Here is a 25,054-nt window from a genome sequence, read left to right on the forward strand (position 1 = left end):
GGGTTTTCAGGTTTATTTCTGAAGTAAACTACCTGATATTTTCATTAAAGGATTTGGTTGGCATCATTAAAAAATTAAATAATCCCTCCCTCTTCTAAATTTAGATTTCTAGCCTTTCTCTAAAAGTCAGAATATCCGACTGCACTGGAACTCTATTACTTCATGGCAGAACCAGCTGCAGCTAAGTGATGGCCACACCTGTGGTTAAGTACATCTCTCTAGTTTCTGCGGCCTCCATCTCTTTCTGCTGTTTTATATCCAGTTTGCCATATTCATTTATTGTTACCTACCTCAATTGAATAGATATTTTAAAAAGCAACCTTTGATCTACCACTTGAAGAGAGAGCGCAGTGCTGAAGGTTTTGATGCTCATCTATATTGGGTGATAGTTGAAGGTAAAGGGAGTTCATGACTCTGCCTTTGAGTATTAGGCATAGAGATAAGAAATCCAGGGACAGAATTCTGTGAAACAGTTTTCTTCTGAGAGCAAGAAGAAAAAGCAGAACCCATAAAAAAGATACCAGTAGCCGTTGAGAGGGAGAAATGTAGAGTGTTGAAAGTAGGAAAGGAGAGGGCTTATCAAGAAGAATGGGATGGTTAAAAATATGCTTCAGAATGGTCAGAAGTACCAAGCCTGATGTGATACTCTTATTTGTTAATAGATATGCTTGTTACCCTTCCTCCACCCTCCCTCTTCTAGCAGTACCCCTCCTCCCTTCTCTGCTGTCTTTCATGCCCAGGAGGGCTGATCTCTGAGGACAGCAAATGGCAGGCAGGAGATAGGAAAGCAGAAGAAAGAGGTTGCCCTGTTTGCTGCCTCCACTCCCTCCCTGCCTCTGGACTATAGACCTTCCACAGCTACAGCTATATCCAAGCAGTTTTCTTTCCATAACTCCAGCACCCAACAAGCTCTAGTAATAAGTATTCCCCCTTACTCCTTCGGCCTGTGGGTTGTAAGGACCCTCGCATTGTTCTGAGTCTGCAGGTTCCTTAAAGGGGCTTGTGGATTTTCTTGATACTTGTATATGAACAGAACCATCAGAATCCCATCTAATCATGCTTCTGTTTCCTGCGAGGACCCTATGGTACAAGCTTAATTGTTCATTGCTAGGTTTAAGCCACTGTATCTTGAAGTCTTATTTCCCTTTCACATACCGAAGACTTACATACTTGTCACTTGTTACTGGTAATATAATTTTGGGTCTCCTTGTTTCCCTGTCATGTACAGAGAAAAAGTCTAAAGCTGGAGAGTGATTCTACTGATTTTAGCATGTGACTTCCATCTCAGGTCCCAAGATGGTCAGTTTGCTTCACTTCCAGCCAGTAGGAAGGAAGAAAGGAAGCATGCCCGTTCATGTCGAGATGAGTGACCAGAAGCGGAACTTACTATTTCCATTCATATCTCATTAATAATAACTTAGTCACATGGCCTCATCAAGTTAGAAGAGAGAGTGGTAAATATGTCTCTGTTAAGACTTTTATTATGAAAAAAAATATGAGTGGATATTGGATGACAGTCTGTCACAATAGTTCACTTTCATAGTAGGAAAAAAATGTCATTCAGACTTAAAGGGGAGGATATTGGCAACTTTTAATAGGAAATTTCAGTGGAGTGTGGTAAAATCTAGACTTCAAGGAGTTGAGGACCGAAGGGGTGAGGAGATGGCGGAGCAAGTGGATATGGCTTTCTTAAGATAAGAAAAGTGAAAGAAAAGATGATGCTGGAATGGTATGGAATTAAGGAGAAGATTATTCCTAGGTAGCAGAATCTGAGTAATTTCAAGAGAGGGAATGACAGAAGGAAATTGCAAACCAGGCACATAGCATTTTTTAGGAGATGTGGAGACACGTACCCCAAAGCGCAGGGGAAAAAGGAGAGGTAGGGTTGAAGTATAAACATTTTGCAATGGAGAAGAAACAAATCAAGAAAAAAATTTATGATATCCTCTTTTTGAATAGAAAGGCCAGATAATCTACTGAGAAAGGAAGTGAGACAGGTATGTAATTTAGGGCATCCACTGAAAGGTGTCTGACATTAGTGAACTAGAAACACAAAAACAATCAAAGTAAAATCTGAGGCCCAGGTGAAGACAGAAAGCTTAGATATATAGTAAAATTATTTGGCATGTGTTTTTATTTTTCTATAATGAAGTATAACAAGCCATGTATAGAAGCAAGAAAACAGATTATGGGATTTCCAAGATTAAGGATTTAACGAAGTGTGGATATGGGGATAGTCAAGTTGGTGATAGTCTGAGTTGCTTATAAACAATCTAGTTGAACCACCACGGGGTCTGGTATGTGTGGTAAGTCAGGTCTAAGGAAAGTGTGGCTTGGAAGATGTGTTATCTATTGCTGTGTAACAGATTACATTTGCCAGCATTTAACAGCTAAAACAATAATAGGCATTTATTATCTCACATAGTCCCTTTGGATCAGAAAGTACAGAGCTGCTTAGCTAGGTGGTTCTGGCTGTCTGTTTCTCATGAGTTTGCAGTCAGAGCGTTCCCTGGAACTAGTCACCCAAAGGGGCTGGAAGATCTGTTCTAAGATAATTCACTCACATTGTTGATGAGTTGACCTCAGCTCCTCACCAGATGGACCTTTCCTTATAGATGCTTGAGTTTCTCACCATGTGGCAGCTGACTTTCACCAGAGCACGCAATCCAAAATAGAGGAGGGTGGAAGACACAACATGTCTTATAACTTAGTCTCAAAAGTCCCATTGGGTCATTTCTGAGTCATTTCCAATTGGTTACACAGATCAGTTGCATTGTGTATAGGAAGGAACTAGCAAGAACATGAATAGCAGGATGTGAGAATCATCAAAGCCATTTTGGATGCTTCCCACCACAGAAGGGAAACAGGAAAGGAAACTGACATCTAGTAAGAACGTACTCTGTTCCAGGCATATAGCTTAATTCTTGCAATGACTTTATGAGGAATATACTGTATTTGCATTTTAGAAATGAATAAATCAAAGAAATTAATTAACTATTGCCCAGAATTTTACAACCATTTTAGTCAGGCTTGGAATCTGGATCTGTTAGCTTGTTCCCATAGTATTTCATTATATGGAGAGAAATATGGTATAGTGGTTTCCTACATCTACTTTGGAGACATAAGTTGCTTGGGAAGTAACTGACACAATTTATGTAATTATCACAGTGCTCAAATAAGGAGTAAGCCATACTTAGTGGCTGTTTTTGTTATCAAGTATCTTTGTAATTTAAGAACTTCAAGAAGTTACAAGCGAGGATAAAGGGCGTGTTTCAAAGAAAAATTACCTGGCAGAAAAAGAGTTGATGGTCATTCAAAGACATTTGTATTTAAATTGCTGAAATATTAAGTCAAAAGTATATAATGCTTAAAGATGACTAAAGTGAGCAAGGAAGGAAGGCTTCAAGAAAAGAACCATTAACACAAAATCTGCAGCCAGCAAGGATGACAGAAAATAGATCTCTGAACCAAAGGCTGAAATAATTGAAGACAATGGTATATGCTCCATAAAGGAAGTTCATTATTTGCTTAAGAATATTTTGATAAAATGTTAAGATTGTGATAATATAGGCAGTATTTTAAATTTTAACCTTTATGATATCTTGAGTGTTAATGCAAGCTACAGATTTATCTCACAAGTATATAAAACAAGGTATTTCTTTAATATTAAAAATTATATTCCTACTGGGGTGTACTCATTCATATAAGTGATATGAAAAGTAGGCATTTAATATGTATTGATGCATCTCATTCTGTAAGCTGGGGCACACATGGTAGGAGTGAAGACACTGAGAATCCTTTGAGTAGATAACCATACTCCTTGCATTTCAAAAAGTATCAGTTGAAGCCCCTAGTATATACAAATAACTGTCCTGAGCATGGGATCGAAAGATGAAGTACCTTATAGCTCAGTGGAGAAAGGCAGACATATAAACATCATTTTAAAAAGTTAATCGACTTTATTTTTCAGAGCACTTTCAGATTTATAAAAAATATTGAACCAACCATAGAGTATCATGTACACCCCTCTCTCCTCCTCCCCCCATGTCTCTCTATTATTAACATCTTGTATTAGTATGGTACATTTATTACAATTGATGAGTCAGTGTTGATACATTATTATTAACCCAAGTCCATAGTTTACATTAGGGTTTACATTTTTGTGTTGTACATTCTGTGGGCTTCAACAAATGTATAATTACATGTATTTATCACTACAGTATCACACAGAATAGTTTCACTGCCCTAAAAAATCCTCTAGCTCCACTTATTTATCCTTCATTCCTTCACCCTGCCCCGCCCCCCCCAAGTCCCTGGCAACCACTCATCATTTTATTGTCTGCTTGGTTTTTCTTTTTCCAGAATGTTAGGATTTGGAATCACATAGTATTTAGCCTTTCAAATTGGCGTCTTTTACTTAGAAGTAGGCATTTAATGTTCCCCCATGTTTTTTTCATGGCTTGATAGCTCATTTCTTTTTATTTTGTAATAATATTCCATTGTATGGCTGTACCACAGTGTATTTATCCATTCAGTTACTGAAGGACATTGTGGTTGCTTCCAGGTTTTGGCAATCATGAATAAATTTGCCATAAACATTCAAGTGCAGGTTTCTAGGTGGACATACATTTTCAACTTGTTTGGATAAATGCCAAGGAGTGCAACTGATTTATCATATATGGTAAAAGTATATTTAGTTTTGGAAGAAACTGCCAAACTCCCTTCCAGTAAACAATATTGCTCCACTAAATACCATTTTTTAATGTACTTTGGTAAGTTTTAAGAGAGTTATTACAATGGAGGCATTAGGATAGAGATATCATAGTTAACAAACAAGAGGATGTAAGTAGTCATGAAGAGTGCAATGACAGTTCTAAAAAAAGAGAGAGATCAAGGAAGTGTCAGCATCAGAATTTGTAGAATGGATGTCTGAGATTTGGAGGAAAATTGCAGAGGTGATAGTGGAGAATGCTTTTTAAAAAATGCTGCCGCAGGAAGTTATTCAGAAGAGTTGGACTCTGAAACATTTTGCGAATAGCATTTTATTTTGTTTGTATTTACTTTTTTCATATGTACAGGTACTTAATAAAATTTATGTCTAAAAAGTTTAAAAGCGCTTTCAATGTAAAATTAAAATTTGGCATGAAATAGCATTTTATTATAATTATTTCACAGCTCCTTTTCCTTACAATACATAAAATAAAGGTTCAACTTAGAATCAATGTAGTCTTAGGTCTATGAAATTAGTATATTTTATATATGATCAGTGGATCTCAACCAAAGGTCATAGTACCCCTAGAGCTGCCACAGCAATTTCTAAACATTTTGAACATAGTTCTTTTACCTATAAAAAGGCAACATAGGTTAAATTCTAGTTCCTGTGCTTTTAGCTAAATTAGATCAGTGCCACTGGTTATCTTAAAATCAAAAAGTCTGGCAGACATATTCATCTTTGTCAAAAGTATTTGATAACATTTTTCAAAGTATATCTATGGAGAGGAAAAACAATGAAATAATAATAAGACACTGAAAATGATACTTCTTAAGAAGAGGATGTCTTTAATATGCAGCATTTCAGTAGTGGCAATTTCTTATTTTGCATAAGAAATACTTACCTTTGGGTGTAAATTCACTAAGTCTTCAAACAGCTGTCCAACCACCAGGAAAGTTGAGCCTATAATAGTTATAAACTAGTGTTTAAGTGATCATATTTAAGGTTCATTTACTAAAAAAATAAAAAGTAAAAAAGTAGCCAGATTGGACCTGTCAGCTTCTGAGCCCCCAACCCCCTATCCTCACAGTCCCCATACTATCAGATATTTAAACACTTAAAAAAGTTTATTCCATTTTCAGGCTGTGTTCCAGTAGACCCAAATATGGTGCTCAAAAAGACATCCATCCTGTTAACATGAATGGAAGGACGAGAACAATTAGATAATGCAGAAATGTTCTTAGATGTATACATAAGAAGCTCTTTTCAGAAAATGTTTTTTAAAATACTTGACATCAGCATGTCTAAGTTAAACAGGATTTGGTTCATAGCATTTTCTTTCTTTTAGAACTGTCTTTCTAAAAAGGCTGACAGAGTGAAATATAAACAGCCCATGAGAAGTGAACTGGTTTCTAAATATATATTTTTTAAGTAAACAACTCGCCGTTATTACCTTTAGTGAGGGTACAACATCTCTTCAGGTTGTTACATAATAAAAAGTATATTTTAAATGTTTTATATATTTGATAGAGTCCACATGCTTCAGTAATGGGTCTGATTTAGAAATTGTTTAAACTTGAGTTTTTTTGTCACGACTGGAAGCCAGTACTTCGCAGGTGCTTTCCAGAATAACATGATGCAATATAGTACATGTAAATCAGCGTTTCATTTTTAAAAAATGGTAGTTTAATGGACGATCTACCTCACAGTTGTGTTTTGTTTCACTTTGAGAGAGGTAACTGAAGTTTTTAATCTATGTGTTTGAATAGTCCCACTGATGAGAACATTTTCCGGCGCCTCGATAATTAACAAGGAGTGGGTTTTTTTTTGGGTAAGCGGCGACTTGGGGTACTGTGATTCCTCCCTTCCCCAAGGATGAGAATCAGGACCCCAGAGGACCACGCAGCACAGAGCACTGGCAAAATCTGGAGCCTGGCACCTTTGCAGAATGACAATTAACTCGAGTCATTAATGGCTAAGTCTGAAGGACCACTAGCTCTCTTTTACATCCTTTTAAATAGCACATAGTGGCCTTTTGATATACTTTTTCATAGTCTGGGTCTTTTTATTTTTATTTTTTATTAAGATATCATTGATATACATACAATCTTACGAAGGTTTCACATGAGCAACATTGTGGTTACAACATTCACTCATACTATCAAGTCCCCCTCACTCCCATTGCAGTCACTGTCCATCAGTGCAGTAAGATGCTATAGAGTCACTACTTGTCTTCTCCGTAGTGTACTGTGTGCCTTCCCCATGACACCCCTACATTATGTGTGCTAATCATAATTCCCCTTAATCCCCTTCTCCCTCCCTCCCTACCTAAGCTCCCCAGCCCCTTCCCTTTGGTAACTGATAGTCAGTCTGGGCCTTTTTAATATTGCTGTTTCTAAAATTATAGAAAGTAGCCAAAGATAGAATTTAGGGGTTATACTGATAATCTTAAATCTGCTTATGTTCCCTGTGTTGATATTGAAGTCATTGTCAATATTTATAAGGGGAATATTCTTCATGGAAGAAATATGAAAGAATTAGCAAAAACATTTGGCTAGACATTTACTCCTCTCTTAATGCTTTTGATTGGAATGCATTGCTCAAACTGGTTTGCGGGATAGGCAAATTGCTTCATTTTGATTCTAGATGCTGCGCTCCTAATAGCTCTTAAATTTATACAGTTTCTGTTTAGCTGTCAAAACATTTAATTATATCATGCCCAAAGGTGTAAAGCTGTCAAATAAATCCGAATTTAGGCATAAACATTTGCTAAGTTAGATGTTCTGCTATCCTGTAGTTGTTGCTGGGCAGCTTGTGAACCTGTTTTAGGGGGAGGGGTGTGTCGGGGAACATTAACACAGCAGGTACAGAACAACATTGGCCCAATGAATTGATGATTACTTGTAAAACAGCAGGTAGTAATGCCCCCAGTCTCTGTAATTCCACTCTTTGTAAAATAAAGCAGAGTGGAGAGTGTGGTGGATTCTTTGGCTCAATTTGCAGTTAGAAAGCTGTCTTTTTGCAAAAATGTGCACTCTTTCTTTCCTTACCTTAACGTCATTCTTTCTGTTTGTTTTCTCTTCAAGAACAAATGTGCGCCATTCATACTTTATACCCTTCTCCCTGACTCAAAAGTCTCTTGCTGCAGGTAGAATAATCCCAGTGGCACTTACAGAGGAGGTATTGACACTGATCAATAATTATTATAAATTTAAAATTTTCTGTGTAAAACATTTTTTCCAGCCTTCTTGAGTATGGCTGACAAATAAAAGTTGTATATCTTTAAGATATAACATGATGTAAAATATTTTTAAGAAAGGAAAATTTAAAATTTTTAATTCTCCTTATCTATTTATTTCATAAATCAAACTTTGGGTGTTTGATGACATTATTTTGGAGGTATATTGTTAGCATAAATACTACTGCAGACCTCACTAATGCAAAATTCACTATGAGGTAGGGGAGTAAAGTAAATTAGTTCTACTTTGAAGCTTTTATTTTCTTCCCCTTTCAGAATGAATGGGAAGGCCCTTGAGAGGCCCTTGAATGAAAGCTGCTTTTCATTACTGCTACCAAATACCTACTTGAAAGAGTTGAGTTCTAACTGAACACCCACGCAAGAGAAAGGGAAAGCTTCCTTTTTCTACTGGAGGACCATCAGCTAAATAGCTCTTGGCTTCTCTTTTCCAATCAGGTGGTTTCCCATCAGAGTTAATTACTCCAGTCATTTATTCTAATCACCCTCCTCTTATGGCTAGCTGCATTCTGTCATGGGGTGGCATCGTTTGAAGCCAGTTAAGTTTGAAAACCACTGCAGGGTACTTGAGGCTCATTAGTGAGGCCTCTCCATGCCTGGCTTTGGATTTGCTCCCTGATTAACTCTGCATCCCTGGGCCTTGCGCGCCCTCCTCCCGCCACCCACCAGCCCCCACTCCTCAACGCGGTTTCTCTAAAGAAGAATGTTTCAATTAACTCTTGCCTTGCTGTGTCTTTTCACCTACATATTTAAGACAATTTTAAATGCTTATAATGCTCATAATATATTTGATAGATTCTTGCCTTGTAACTGCATCCTTTGAGTTGAAGGTAACTGAAAAGGTAGATATTCAACAACAAACAAGAGTTATATTTTTCAACAACAGGGGAGGAAAACAGTTGTCTCTCAGGATGAATAAATAAATATATGTCCTTCATCTAATTCCCCTAACCTAATAAAGGTGGCAGTTCTGACTGCTTTTACATTATTCTAGTATGTCTCACCAATTTATCATAGGAGTTATTGGAAAACTTTTAAAAACTTAAAAAATATCTTTAAACAAATTTGATGTTGTTTATTATAGTAGTTTAGTATAAAAGCACTTACCAAGTGACACATTTAAGAGATCATAAAATCACAAAACAAATAATTTTTGTACTATACTATACTTTTTAAAAAACAAAGGAAAACTGCAAGTAAGTGTGCTGAGTAGATAGTTTGAGACAGTGTTATTACAAGGAAGTATTTAAAACATTTTCCCAAAATTAACAAAAACATATATCAAGTTTGGTAGTTAAATGAAAATGTTTATTTAAATAGGAAATGAGAGAAATTTTCTGTTCTTTTTGCATGGTAGCTTGATATAAAGAACTCAAATAGTTCATGTGAAAACAAAATATGATACACATTAAAATACATGAAATCACATTATTTTGTAGTTGCTAATGTCCATTGGTATTCAAAAATCAGCAGAATGAACTCTTGTTAATTCTCATCCCAAAATATTTTAATGGATTGTTTCTTAATTAAGAGTTTTTGGACTCAAATATGTTAGTATTCTCTGTCTTGATCTAGAGGCTGATTTTTTTAAATTTAATTTTTCAAATTTTCTAATGAATATACAGTTAATGGAAAAGAGGCCTAGAATATAAATTTCTTACTCAACTCAATATTTATTGAGTGCTTACTATGTGCTCAGTTCCAAGGATGCAGATATAATTTCTTCTTTTCAGGAATTCACATTCTAGTGAGGAAGTCAGAAAAATGAATTGTAATCCAGGGTGAAAGTTTTCATTTTAAAAAGGCAAATGTAAAAGCAACACTAATTGAAAGAACAATAAAATCCATAAATAAAGCCTCCAGGTTGACATGGCACATGAGATTTAGTATATACTCAGCATAGTTAATTCTCCAGTTACCAAATGATATATGCAACATCCATTAAAAATAATTCTTAGTATGCAATGGCTTCATATTTTTAGAGTTTTCATAATGTAGCTTTGGCATATACATTCAGTTTCACATTTTTTCAAGAGGATGTGTAGTAGTTAGTAATATGACTTTAAGAGTCAAATCTGGGTTCAGGTTGCAACTCTGACATTTACTAGTCCTGTGACATTAGGCAATTTACTTAGCATTCTTAGCCTCATTTGTAAAACATTTTTTTAATGTAATACTTATCTCAGTATTACTGTGAGGATTAAATAAAATAATCCATTTAAAACATTTAGCATAAAACTGGGCACCTGAGAAGCACTAAGTAAATGTTTATTGCTGCTATTATTGTTATTACATTTACTGTGTCAATGAATTTCAAGTTGAAATTTCAAATTTCAAGAATCTCAAGTTGACTTGTGGATGCATTTTCTTTGCATAATGTATTACCTTTCTAGAACCTTCACTAAGTCTATGATTGACATCATTTACATCCATCTTCCTGACATGGTTCAAGAGAAAATAAAACCTTGAAAGTTGATACTGTAATATCCACTTTACTTTTTCTTCTTTCCATGTAATTGGCCTACCCCAAATTTGATCGTATGGTCAACAAACTGTAGCCATCTCATTTGCAATGGCTAGTAATCACAGAAATTCTTTGCATTTTCTAAAACTCTGCCAAATTAGCACTGTATCAACTGGATAAAGTTTCTGTGGCCAATTTCATGCTTCTTACACAATGCTTTAAGATCATAGTGCCTCAGCATAGACACTGAATTGTGCTAAATCCCGAGAATTTCTTAAATGCCATTCATTCATTCAACAGACATTTATTAGAGGCCTACTGGGTAATTAGGTCTGTGATCACAAAATTGGAAGAATATGACACCTGCCCTTTGGGGCTGTCATTATCAAGATCAAACAGACATGACAGTAACTAATTAGAGAAATAGATTAAGTGATGTATTTATTTATTCATTCAACAAATATTTGTGAATGCCTACTACTGATTAGTCTTTGGGAATACAGCAGTGAGAAAGACAGCACAGTATCTGCCCTTCTGGGCCTTAACTGTTTAGTGAGAGAGGTGGTCAATAAATAAGAAATTAAACAAATAAAAATGTAACTTGTGATAGTATATAATGCAGTGTAACAAATAATATCATACCTGTGGTATATACAGTGAAGAAAAAGCGCAGGCTGTCATTAAGGCATTTAATATTTTACTTGTGTTTATGTGTGTAATTTTTAAAAATATTAACTTATTGAGGTATAATTGACATATAACATTATATTTCAGGTATGCAGCATAGTGACTCAGTATTTGTATACATTGTGAAATGATCTCCACAAGTCTAGTTAACATCCATCACCATACATAGTAACTTTTTTTTTTTTTTTAATTCTGAGACTAAAAGAGGAAATGCCTCATTCCCTTTCCTGGGAAGGCTGGAGAAGGCTTAATGAAGGAAACTACATTTGATCTTAGTCTTTGAAAATGAATAAGAGTTTGCCAGGAAAGGAGCAGGATGATGGAAAGAGCATTAAAGATACAAGAAGCATTCTGCACAAAGATCTTGATGTTACAGTACAGTACATGAGCTAAACTTAATTCCAAAGGCAGAGTGCAATATGTGTGTTAAGAGAACTGTGAGTGATAACTGTGCGAAGATAATACCAGAGGCAAATGATAGGAACAATTTCCAATGCCTTGTTAGTAGTATGGACTTTTTTCTTTGGGGTAGTGATGCCAAAAAGTGGTTGCTAGGCCAGGAGCATCCGTATGACCTGAGAATTCGTTAGAAAGGCAAATAAATCTTGGGCTCAGCTCCAGATCTACAGAAACAAACTCTGGGTAGGAGCCCAGCAATCTGTGCTTTAAGAAAGCCTCCGGGTGATTTCAGAGCATGGTAAAGTCGGAGACCCACTGCTTTAGGGAAAGGAGGACCATTGGAAGGTTTTAAGGAGAGTTGTGACATGGTCAGGTTTTAGATAGCAGTTAGTATTGAAAAGGGGAAATTTTAGAAATGAAGCAGTTTGGACAGTGTTAGAATAATTGAACCAAGAAATAATGAAGCATGGAACCAGAGGTAGTCACAGTGGAAGGAAAAGAAAGAATGAATTTGAAAGAGATTCCGGGGGTTTACAATCTGAGTAGGTGAGGTTTTGGAGGGAGAGGAGAAAGAAGTCGTGATGATGGCCACATTTCTAGATTAGCTAGCTGACTGGTCGAGGGACTGTATCTATAACCAAAAAGCAAGAAGTGAAGCAAGCTGAAAGGGAAGAAGTATCCACTCTTTCCTTGGTGTTAGGTCCGAGTCACCTGAAGCACACCAGAAGCAGGTTGACGGCAGCCGACATTCTGGACTCGGGACTCTGGCGTCAGTGATTGTGGCCCGAGGTGGCTGGAGTCCGGCCCATTCAGCCTGAGTTCTATCCCAAACAAGGGCCTGGGGCTGACTGATCGATGAGGAGAACGAACACTGAAGAGACAGGCAGAAGAAAAAGCCCCACAGTAAAAAATGAGGAGGATCAGAAATGTAGAGAATATGGAGGTGGGTATCAAGGAAGCTTAGAGAAGAGGGCTGAAAACATAAATGCCGGATGCACAGAGGCGAAGCGGGGAAAGAGAAGCATCCACCGGATTCAGACGGTTGGACATAGTAATCTTAGTAAAAACACTTTCAGTGGATTCCCTGGAAGGACCAGAGATTAGTTAAGAAGTGAAAGGGAGGTAAGGAAGCATAAATAACAAATTTACTTAAATCTTCCACGAAGTTTGGATCATTGATCTTATATTGCCTGTGTATTCATGGCTGCATAAAAATAATTAAGCAACACTGATGCTATTAACTGGTCATTACACCATTGATTAATTCAGAAAGAATCAGACTTGTAATTTATTGTGTTTTAGAGAATCATTTATTATTATAGATGTTAAGAATTTCTAGGAATGGGCAAACAGAGGTCAGTTCCATCTGCTACTAAAATGATCCTGAGGCTTATGAACACATCCACACTTTCTACAGATTTCATGTAGAAAATTTTGAGCAAACATTTTATTCCCCATATTAAATTGTAATCTATGGCTGTCTTAAAGTACATAGCTGCAACAGCTGAGTAGACAATATGTAAGAATTCTAACCAAGGACTTTTAAGGATGGAGAGTTTATAGGTGACATTGGAGTTGGTAGAATTAGCCCTTCACTTGTATTGTTAGAAAGGGTAATCACAGTGCCATCCTCCCAATGCTGCCACACCTCTTCAGGGATTTGCAAGTGGCTGAAGAATATACATTGCAGAACATGATGTCTGTCTCACACTTGAAGATATTATATTTCCACTGTCATGTCCTAATGTATAGTCGTTCTTCATGGCACTGAGCATAGTAATGACCTCTTCAGAATTGCATCAAAGGACATTTTATGGTCTGCAGGTGCTTTGTGCTCTGTAAGGTTTGTCTTTATTTTCAGGAGGAGAAGCTATATTGGAAAAAAGGTTAAATGTTGTTAATACCTGCATTCTAATATCAAAATGCCATGAAAGTCTGAATGCAGATTCAGTATTTGTAACTGAATAAAGCTTTCCTGCCTAGTGTTGTAACCACTAGTCACATATTGGTCCTTGGAATATGGCTAGTCCAGATTGAGTTGTCCTGTAAGTGAAAAATGCATACCAGATTTCTAAGATTTAAAACAAAATCATAACTTCATACTGATTATGTTTAAGTGATGTTTTTATATTTTTGATTAAATATATTAAAATTAGCTATACCTCTTTTTTTAATATGGCTACTAGAAAATTTTAAATTACATATGTGAATTGCATTATGTTGCCACTGGACATCACAGGTATATAGGCTTGGTGATCATTTTATTACCCAGAATATTTTTCGGCTTGGATATCCCAGTTTTGAACATGAACATATTTTAATATTGAAGTAATCTACACATTTCTGTTTCAGTTAGCAGCCTTAGATCCAAGAAAAGACTAGGTTCTACTTCAAATTTGTAAAAGGAAGCCCAAAATATTAACACCAAGTTCAAAACTGAATTAATTTCTTACCATATGAACTGTTCTTTCTCCATTATGATTAAGGTCTGAACTTGAATCCTGGGTGTCCTCCTGAACCCCCTCTCCTTCACCTCTCACAGTGGTAATCAGTTGGTGTAATAGCTTCTCCCTTAAATTTGTCTGCAATCTGTCCCCTCTTCACTCCCTGTGCTACTTTTTTGAGGCTCTCAGTACCTCTCACATAGACTATCATAGTCATCTTAGAGATGACCTTTTGCCTCCCTCCCTCCCTCCAAAGGGATATGTCATCTCACTCTCTCCAGACTCTAGCATAGGACAAAATATAAAGGAAGCACTCAGTAAATGTTTGTTGACTGAATGGATGACAGAGCTGCTGATATTAATCAAATGTTGCAGAATGAAAAAAAGACTTTTAGTCCCATGTGATGCATGTGATACAGTCGCATACACAAGGCAAGTGCCGATGTAATTCTCTGGCTGAACTTGTCAGTGCTATAAACATATTCAGAAACATTGCATTCATATTGTTTAGTTCTTCAGGCTTTTCTGTATTAGATAGTTTGGGAAATGACAATACATTAAGTGTTCTATTTTGCCAAGGATTTCGATTTGCCAGTATAAGTTTATGGCAGTCAGTCCAGGGAAACATTGGTGCCATGAAGAAAGCTCCTTGTTTCTGTCTGGAGTCCCCACAGGATTAACTACATCTGGCAATAAGTAGGGATTCTGGTCTGGCCATCTTCAAAGGCAAGAGACTGCTAGTATTTATCAGATCTGTGTGGATAAGCAAATGGGAAGGGATTAAATTTTTTTGGTTTTGTTTTCCTTCCTTTTGTAACTGACTATAAAATAAAACCTTTAGAAGTTCATACAGCAAATTAATATATTTTTAGTGACTGTCAAAGAGGAAACCTGTTCTTTTTTTCTATACCTAGATGGATAATTGAGAATTGAGATTAATATTTTACTTAACTGTATATTTCAATAGCTAGTTTATCTTAGCATAACAGCAATTTACAATGCTCAAAATTAATTTTATAGTGATATTAACTCTATTGAATGGTTGAGCATTTAGTACACCAGTTTTAAACATCTTAACATCTGGAAGTATTAGGACATCATGGTTGGCATTTGGAGGTTTTGTTGCCTATTTATCTGTTTGGGCAAGTTTATCCAAAATTAACTTCTAAGGAGAATCTTGGACCTGTCATAGGATAGGCCACCGCCCCTTCCAAGTGAAAGGTCGACCTGCCTCCCATACAGGCTTGTTTGTGTCCTTCTCCTTAACATTTTTAAGAGATTATTAATTCTGTGACTCAGTTGGGCTGTTGTTGAAGCATGTGGCTCTAGAATAAACTGATAAAACAAAATTTCTGCATTCCAGTTACTTATCATGGAGTGTCATCTAGAATTTACCATGCAAAGCCTCACGTAAAAGAAATAATGTTTATGCAGGATTGCTTGAAGAATATGTAATCTCTCCATTTGTCTGTACTTTAAATCTACCTCAGGATTCAGCCAGTCCCTCCAAGAGCGACATACCTGGATTCCATCATATTGCAAGGGAAGAATTTCTTATCTCAGGAATAGGAATAATGTGTTTTTCTAGGCCATCTGGTTTGTTTTCACATTATGGTCATTTTTGATTCTTAAAAGTGTTTGTATTTCTTCCTTTACGTTGCCTGCTAGAAAGTTTAGGGAGAAATACATGGAATATTTCTAACAAGTCTAGATTTTATGGTGTGATTTTTATGCACTTCTTATCCTTATTTTTGCATTTCTGTACTTACATTTATTTTATCTTGATTCATATGCATCATTTTAGCCCCTATTGTTTCTGAATGAAGTAATAATATAAAATGCAAACAAATAATAAAATAGATGTGTATGTCTATTCTTTTATAGTTGTTCCTTATCCATTCTTACTAGGTAGAATATTTTAAAAAGCTCCATCTTCCTATGTGTATTATACCACAACTAGTTTAAGATATCTGTATATTATGAATTCCTAGATTTTAGATTAAGAGTGACCTAAGGTTGAAATGTTAATTAAATGTTTTAATGTTCTGTAGCTCTAAAGAAAATAGTTGGATAAAATGTCAGCATATAGGACTATTTTAAACATTAGAAAAAAAATCATCTCTCTGGAAAGGAGGGTAATTGTACAAGTTTGCCTAATCCTTTTGATCTTGGCACACAGCAATACAGACTTCAGTCGAGATTAAAACTATGAATTTCAAAGGAAACATGGCCTTCAGTGTGTAAAATATATAACAGCTGGTTGACTAGTCCATTTAAAACTACACAATAACAATTGTAGACAGAATGATTCTCCTGCCAAAAGATGCACAAGTGCTTGATGGTTATATCAAGATATGATACTAACTCACGCTTTTCTCCAGCAATGATGTAAACATGGAAATGAACAATGTGCTGCCAGCTCCAAAATCTCTCTTCTGCCCCATGGTTCAAGGGCAGTTTATGAGCACAGAACTCTTCTTAGTGATATCTCGATCTGCTTTTCATTCTGTATGTCAATAGGTTGTTGACTAAATTTCTTTTTTTTTAATTTTTAGATTTAATTTTTATTCTCAGCATTCCACAGCTTTTCTCTCTAAATCCTTGATCCTCCCCGCCTCTGATTCTTCTCCCATTCACGACTGGTTGCTCTTTATGCACAGCTTCACACATATTTTTAAGCCCCCAAAGTTAAACTTTTCTTTGTAACTAGTATAAAATTTGTTTCACATTCTTGTTATATGTTTATTTTAAGGTAAATATCTGAATTCTGAACCACTGTGATGTATTTGTAATCATTATGGGAAAAAGTTAAGCTCATGTTAGTAGATAATAGTTCATCGAGGGTTTCAATATTTTCACCGGTGTATTTCACCTGAACATGTAATCCTTAAATGGGTTAGTTAATGCTTTGTTTAAAATGAGGATTAATGTGGATGTGTCACTTCAAGAAAATCCCATTTGGAAAGCACATTTACATTCTAAATTTCTATCTGTCCAATATGGAAAAAAAACGATTTTCCTGTGACCTTTATTTCTTGAATGTTTTGATATAACATAGCAGCAAATTTTCTGTTCTTTCAGTTTATCTCAGAGAAAGAAATTAGAGATAAATAAAAAACTTGCTAAAGTTACTTGGATTCATCACAAATTCAGAGCCAGCATTTAAGGAGTTAATGTATCTTATTAGGGGGACAGGAAATCTGGCAACTATTGCAGAAACTAGACCTAATGGTGCACACAAACAATTTGTCAGTCTTCTTAAATGTGAATAGCTTTCCGCAAAGTGGCTGCTCTTGCTTTGTTTGAACAGGCTAAACTTTTCCTTTTTGGACTTTAAATCTTAGAAGTGAAATGTGATCCACATATTCAATCAAAATCATTTAATTCAAAGCATATTTTGATTGGAACAAAGTTGACATGGAAAGAAACTCTAGAATAAAAAAGTTGAAAGGACTTTATATCATATATTTAGCAGGAAAATTTGAAACAGTTCTAATTAGGCTGAAAAAAACAGCTTTCTTCAATGTAAATTACAAAGGTCATATATCAATGTTAAGGAAACATTACCCCTAGTGTTTGAAATCCAGCACATGCAAACATAACAGACCAGTTCATTTTAAAATCTTTGTGTGTATGTGTGCGTGTGTGTGTGTGTGCAGGAAGAAAGCTGAATAAAATTTTCATTTTAAAATGAAAAATGCTCAAAATTCCCAGTTCATAATATTGTATGTTACATTCTTGCCAATCCAAACATAAGCTCCTTTAAAGCATTACTATCTATACTACTATACACACTCAAGTGAATTAAGACTCTTAATTATAAGTACAATTAAAAATTTACAAAACTAATTTTTATTCTTCCATTAAAAATGTGATTAGACACATCTTACAATTAAGTGCTTATCAAGTCAAGAGCATTAATCAATGACTTTTATGTTCCTACTTGCAACTTACAGCTTTGGCATTTTGTATCCCAGAACGGAATTGGGCCTTCTATGAGCCTGACAATGGAAGTAGTAGTACAGGCGTGCAGAAATGTGTAGCTAGGCTGCACAGAACTATTTCCTTCTGGTTAAATATTTCTAAATTAAAAACTTTGTTAATACTATTTGATCTCTGTATCTGATTGCTTATAAAAATCATTTTTACTGTAGATATATGTAGCTTTTATTTGCTTCTTAAAAAATGTCATGATATGAGACTATTTAGCAAAAGTACAAATAAATGTTAGCATTAATCTGGGATTTAGTTTGAGAAACACAAATAACATACAATAAGGTCTCCTGGTCTTGAGGTAAACAATTATGTAATAATTTCTTTTGTCAATTGAAATTGGTTTTCTTGATTTTACATAATTTTTACATGAGAGAAAATTTGATTGTTTGAGAATAAAAGAAAATTGCTAGAGTATCTCTAAAGCTTTCATAGATTAAACACATGATTAATGCCTCCTCTTATTTTAGAATTTTATTCTCAAAGAGCTTAGAATTTCTTGGAAAAAGGAACCTATTTCTACATATGTTATATTATTTTTGACTGCACTATAGGAAAGAAGAATAATTTTATATAACATTTTTTATTGATAAATAATTCATTTCCTTAATGGGTTAGTTTCAGGGAAACATAGATTACATTCTTTCAATGAGATTTATTGTTAGACACATAGTCATATATGTTATAATTATTTCTGACATAGGGTTACATAAATGAGTTATTTATGAATAATTTACTATTACCTTTCTAATATTAAAGCTTTAATTTGTTGATGTTCTGCATGTACACCAAATGAAAGTTCCTAATAAGTGTTTGTATTTGACATCTGTATACTATACTTTTTAGCATATCTCAAGTGTTTTCAGCTCTGCTTAATAGAGCTCATTAAAAAAACAGATATCAGCCCCAAGACACTTTGTCAAGACTAATATGGGTCCCCCTGGATTGGATTGACAATTTGTGTGAGACTTCATATGATAGTCTTTTCATAGTCTTATTTGATCCTTAACAATTGGACATTAGTCACTGATTTATTTTATAATAACTCATATGAGTTGAGTATTATTGTATTGTATTGGACATTTTAGTGGATTTTCTTTTTTACAAATTTTACTCAGAGCACACATTGGATGTAAATGATGTATCCAGCCTGCTAGGGGAGTACTAACAATTGATTGGTTGGGTTTGAGAGCAGCCTGGGAAGAAGGTTACTGTCCCCTAGCTGCAAACCGTATTTAACTCCAGTCTTAATGAGGACTGTCTGTCCTAAAGGCTTTGAGAAATCTCAAATGCTTAGCATTCCTCTGCCGTGTTTTTTTGTGTGTGTATGACTAAAAATATGAATATAAATAAGTATTTTATATAGAGTAATTTTAATCTTAACATATAAAAAGGGATTTGAAGAATTGTTAATATAAGTTTTATGATTTATGTTTTTGAATCTCAAAAATAGAAGTTATAAAATGTAATCCCAGGGTATTCTGTTTTGAATTATTTGTATATTTTTCCCTCAATAATTTCCTCCTGTGTGTCTTTACGTTTTCCCTCAGGTCTTTAGTAAGTGCATTTTTTTATTATTGCACTCTTTGGTTAGGCACTTGTCATTCACTGATAACCAAAGGATGTTGAGGTGCTGACTTTGTACTGATGTAATTTTAAAACTTCTTAGAATTCTTTTATATCCACAGCAGTTCCTCTTTTGAGTCCTTTTGAAAGCTTTGGTATATTGCAAGAAATGCTTTCAGACCACTAGTGAGATTTTTAGTTTTTAAAAATGTATTTTAAGTTTATTCATGAAAGTAGCATGTTTGTCAAATTCTGGAAGAGATTTTTGCCAGAAATCCCATGAATTAGTGGTCAATCCCTTAAGGACTGGCCAGTATGACAGTGTGACAGTGTAAGAGAGGCCTGAAGCCCGGATGGCACCGTGGACATCTCTGCATGGCGTTGCACTGCAGTCTAATGTGTGCTTACAGTGCCTTGCATTTCCACATTTTTGCTTAACATTCTGGTGTGTCAAGATGTAAAGGTTTGAGCATTTAAATGTGACCAGTCTCACCATTTTGAATGTGTGTAAAGAAGTAATCAACATTCGGAAAACACAATTCTTTGTTTGATGACACATAAAATAAAATTGGCCTAGTTTTTAGAGCTTTAATATTGAAAAAATTCACTTGTACTTTGTCATTTGCTGAGCCTTCCAGAATTTTATAGTCTCAAATCACAAGGCCACAGACACTCAGGAGACTCCTGACTGTTTTATCTTATTAAACAATTTTGAAATCATTAATTTTTAATTAGCTTGGATGCACGGTTTTTTATCGTTTCAATAGTGTGTGTATAAACGAAACGTTTTTTATTTAAACTACTGGCGAGAGTATTATTTACATAAATAAGTGTAGGTTCCTTCTGAGAGTTCATACTGTGAGGTTTCTTCATTTGGTCTACTTCTTTTCTAGGCTCAGAGATATTACATGCTAATCTGTTACAGTAGAGCTTTTCAGCGGTTTATTAACTCAGATTTTGAACAACAACTAAAAAGGATGTAAGCTGGAAGATACGTATAGGTCCTTCCCTGATTGAAAGTTCTAATTAAGTGAATTGGAGAAAATTAACTGAAATTAGCTGTCAGAAAGTCACATTTAAATGAGTGATGATCTAGTCTGGCAGTAAACATTTAAATGATATAAATTGCCATTTAAGTGTATGGTTTAATGTTTGTCATGCATTAATGTGACATGAGACTGCAGTGACAATCAAGCAGCTTGCTCTAATTTGAACATATTTAGGGCTTTTGTGTAGAGTGCACTGCACACAAATTAACACAATTGCTGTTTTTATGTGTCACTTAAAACATGTCCTCCACTCTTCCTATCCCTACCCAAGGCTTAAATTAGTGGAAAAAACGTATCATTTTTGTGTGCAACTTGCATTAATAGTTCCTAGATTGGGGGATTAATTTTAAATCCATGTAACTTAAACCATAAATTCACTTAAAGTTATTACAAACCCTTCTCTTTGTATTTCAAATAAAGTATGAAGTACTTCTGTGCTCTCTTAGGTGTTGACTAAATTTGTAAATATAACAAGTTTTGTAAGAGATGCCTAAAATAGTGACTGTCACAATTGAAACAAGTTAAATGTTTTTAGGCACATTTCAATTCAAGTATACTTTGCATATGAGAATTACCTAGAGTTTTATTTACAGAATTATTTTTCACGTTTTGTAGTATGTGACATATTTGTGAAGCCATGTGAAATATTATTAGTTAAAAGAAACAGCTTATTTGAATTCAGCCATAAACGTTGTTCTTATTCATAGGCACTCATTTCTGTAAAGCATGTATTTACACAAGTGTACACCTGTGAACTTTGAGGAATGTCTTATGCAGTGAGATGGCTTATAGCTTATTGGTTGCTTGCTATAGAAGTCAGTCGCTTTTATTTTAAAACCAACAGATTTCTTTTTATAATATTGATAACATAGCTGCAAGCCGCATCAAAAATACGTCCCAGCCATATATTTATTACTCAAAAAATAAGAATCTCAATGAGATACATTATCTGATATAACTGATGATACTTTAGCATTCAGAGCTTTGAGTTTGAGAGCTCTGGGATTGGAATAGCATTCTCTATGGGTCAACTAGTCTATAATGTTAAACTTCTATGTTGGAGTAATTTTGAACAGTATTAAATAATATAAATATGAATACTTTCCTAAAAAGTAAGTTTCTGGTTTTGAAACTCTTTAATATTTCCAACTTTATTCAGTTCAACATTTATTGGTACCTATTTCATTGTAGATACAGTGGTGGTAGCTGGGAATATAATTAATTAGAAGTGGATCTTGTGCCCAGCATTTCCACTGGATACTTGATTATGTTCATTTATTATTTATTGGATACTATTATGTTGATAGCATCAAATATTTAGTCTGGCTTGATATTAATACTTAGAATAATAATTTAGTAATTATAAGTGTTCCTCTTAGATCTCGTTTGTTGGCATAAAAATTCAGTTGAAATACCTAAATAATTTGGTTACAGTTGCAGCAGACAACAAAATGTTTGTATCTGGAAAAATAATATTTCAAGCAGATAGGAAATGTTTAATGTTTCCTTATTTGCTGCCCCAAAGTAGCCTTTACACTGTCTGACATTCTTTCTTTCATTGCATGACATTCAAGCATAAATTGAGTACTTGTCAGGCCCTGAGTCACAAATGGGACCAAGACAGACTCAGTCCTGGGCCACACAGTGCTTACAGTTCAGTACAGTAATCCTGAGATGGAAGCAGTCTAGTACAGCTCAGCAAGATGAGTGCTGGAAGTCTTTAGAAACAAAGAGAACAGATTCTGGTGGAAAATAAGACATCAGAAAAAAGTCTGTTCACAGTAAATTTGGTGTTAAGTTTTACTGCTTATCCTAAATTTCTCTGTATATTTTAAAAATAGAATTCAGCATAATAATATGATCCACATCTTTTTTCTAGGCCCTGGAGAGTGAATTTGTTTCCTGTCAGCTTCATCAGTGGATTGATCTCATTTTTGGCTATAAACAGCAAGGACCAGAGGCTGTTCGGTCTCTCAATGTGTTCTATTATCTGACCTACGAAGGAGCTGTCAATCTGAATTCAATAGCTGATCCTCTATTGAGAGAGGTAAGTTATCACACTGAACTAACAGGTATCTTTAGATTTGAAGATACTATGTACTTCTTCCCCATACTTTCATTTATGGGTGAAGTGACTTAAGTGACTTAAGTAATAACTTTCCAGTTAATGACCTTGCTGGGACTTGAACCCAGGACTTCCCTCCAGTAAAATGTTTGACTCAGTATAAAATGAGAGCTTTTTCAGTTTGAACCCACTAAGGGATCAATAATCATAAAATTTTTATAACTTTGAAGGCTATTTACTAATTTACAGTATTAAGAAAATAGCAATTCATTAAAGAAATGATTGTAAGCATAAATATAAGTGTGATAAAATAAATAAGTGCACACATGACCATATAGAAGTTAATAGTAGGAATGCAGTCTAAAACTTTCCGACATCAACAAACTTGCTGGTAGATATTACTGAGACTTATTTAATATGTGTCATTTATTTTCTTAGGTAGAACACTCAGAACATAGTTTTGAAAGGTTACAGTATTCACCAGAAAGTCTGTATATAGCCTCACTTTAAAAAAAATATTTTTAATCTAATATGCCTCTTCCTAACTCTAACATACATCATGGGCAAAGATTATGGATTGAACAGATACCACCTTAAGTATCCATGCCAGTTGAGAACAGACCTATATTTAGAAACCAGGACTTTGATTCATAGGGAAAGTTGCATATCATTTTAAAGGGAACGTTATTTGTAATAAGTAAGGTTTGTCATTTTTCACCAGCACTTGATGCATTCCTCTGTAAGTGTACTTATGACCTGGTTATGTTGAGAGTATACATAATAAGTGTACACTTAAATATATTTGCCAATGTATATCATCACCTTGTTTATGTGCTAGATAAAGGAGAGTACACAAACCAAAGTATCATGGGCATTTGTCTAAAATTCCACAGTTTTTGAACTGTTATTTTTCAGTTTAGAGCTGGATCAAACAAACTCTTAAAGACTCTTCCAATTTTTCCCTTCCTTGAAAATGTTCCTTCCAGGGGACATTTTTTTTTATTAGAGCAACAACTGACTGCTCCATATATGAAACTGAGGTTAGAACAAACATGCAGATGATCTTACAAAACAGTGCAGAATTCCACTGTTAGAATGGAATAGCCTAGGCCCATCTACTTTGTTTACAACATTTATTTTTTTTATACTATTTGAACACTGCTACTTTGTTCTATAAATGTTCACAGTTCCTCACCAAATACACCCCCTGTTTTTGTTTTTTCATGTTCCCTTCTAGTAATTATCCACATATCTACATAACTGCCATATGTCTGAAATCACAGTATAGGTTTGATTTTATAATCTCCTGTTTCATTTAACATAACAGCATATGTTATTTTATGTTGCTATATAATCTGTGTAGTTTCAAATTTGAAATTCCATAATATTCTGTAGAGTTGTTATAAAAATGCAGTTAGCCCTGTTCCCGCAATGTGGGTCTTGTGTTTTCAAAAAGACTTGTCTAATGGTGTTCAAGAAGATAAAACTATACCTTTCATGTCGTTAGAGTTTATGCAGCATTTGCTTGATAAAGGATGCCTCTCAGCCTGTATCTGTGTGACATTGCTAGTTAAAAAGTGAAACATTCAATCAGCCGGTTGTTTCCTCTACAGAGCACTCGGTGTCATTGGTTCTTTGTGTTCTGGATTGATCACCTCTCTTTCTTGCACACACCAATGATTTACCAAAGGAGTTTATCATATACTATTTACAACAGAATCTAAAAGAGCCCTGTCCAATAGAATTTTCTGCAGTGATAGAAATGTTCATTATGTTTACACTGTCCAGTAAGGTAGCCACTAGTCAGTCACATGTGACTATTGTGCATTTGAAATGTGGCTAGTGTGACTGAGAAACTGAATGTTCAATTTTAGTTAATTCAAATTTAAATAGCCATATATGGTTAGTGGCTACTGTATTGGAAAATATTATATATCTTTGGTTACCATATTTTCTGAATCCAAGTTCAGCACATGTGGTCAAACAATATGTCTTTATTAAATTGGTAGAATATATGAAATTGGGCATATTCCATTCAGACATTAGACATGCAGTTAAAATATATGTGTAAGCTAAATCATATCTTTCACTTTCACTTATTGATGACTTTAATAATGTTTTTTATTGTGGTAAATATAACATAAAATCTATATTTTAACCATTTTTCAGTGTATAATTCAGTAGCATTAAGTACTTCACATTGTTATGCAGCCATTACTACTCTCCATCTCCAGAAGTTTTTCATCTTCCCAAAATGAAACTCTATGCATTAAACAGTCATTCCTTATTCCCCTCTGTCCTCAGCCTTTGGGAACTACCATTCTACTTTCTGTCTCTAGACATTTGACTACTCAGGTACCTCATGGTAGTGGAATCACATAAAATGTGTCCTTTTGTGCCTGATTGATTTATTTAACATG

At 34.8% G+C, this 25,054-nt stretch overlaps 1 protein-coding gene across 2 annotated transcripts in view; it reads left to right on the forward strand.

The window, feature by feature from the left end:
- Positions 1-25,054, forward strand: part of LRBA (LPS responsive beige-like anchor protein) — a 740,236-nt gene that overhangs the window by 631,873 nt on the left and 83,309 nt on the right. For both annotated transcript variants that reach the window (XM_037024623.2, XM_017650128.3), the window contains one exon: positions 22,449-22,616. In XM_037024623.2, coding sequence (XP_036880518.2) covers positions 22,449-22,616 — 168 coding nt within the window. The remainder of the gene's footprint in view (positions 1-22,448; positions 22,617-25,054) is intronic.

Source organism: Manis javanica, chromosome 3, assembly GCF_040802235.1.
Source record: "Manis javanica isolate MJ-LG chromosome 3, MJ_LKY, whole genome shotgun sequence".
Classification (NCBI taxonomy): Eukaryota; Metazoa; Chordata; class Mammalia; order Pholidota; family Manidae; genus Manis; species Manis javanica.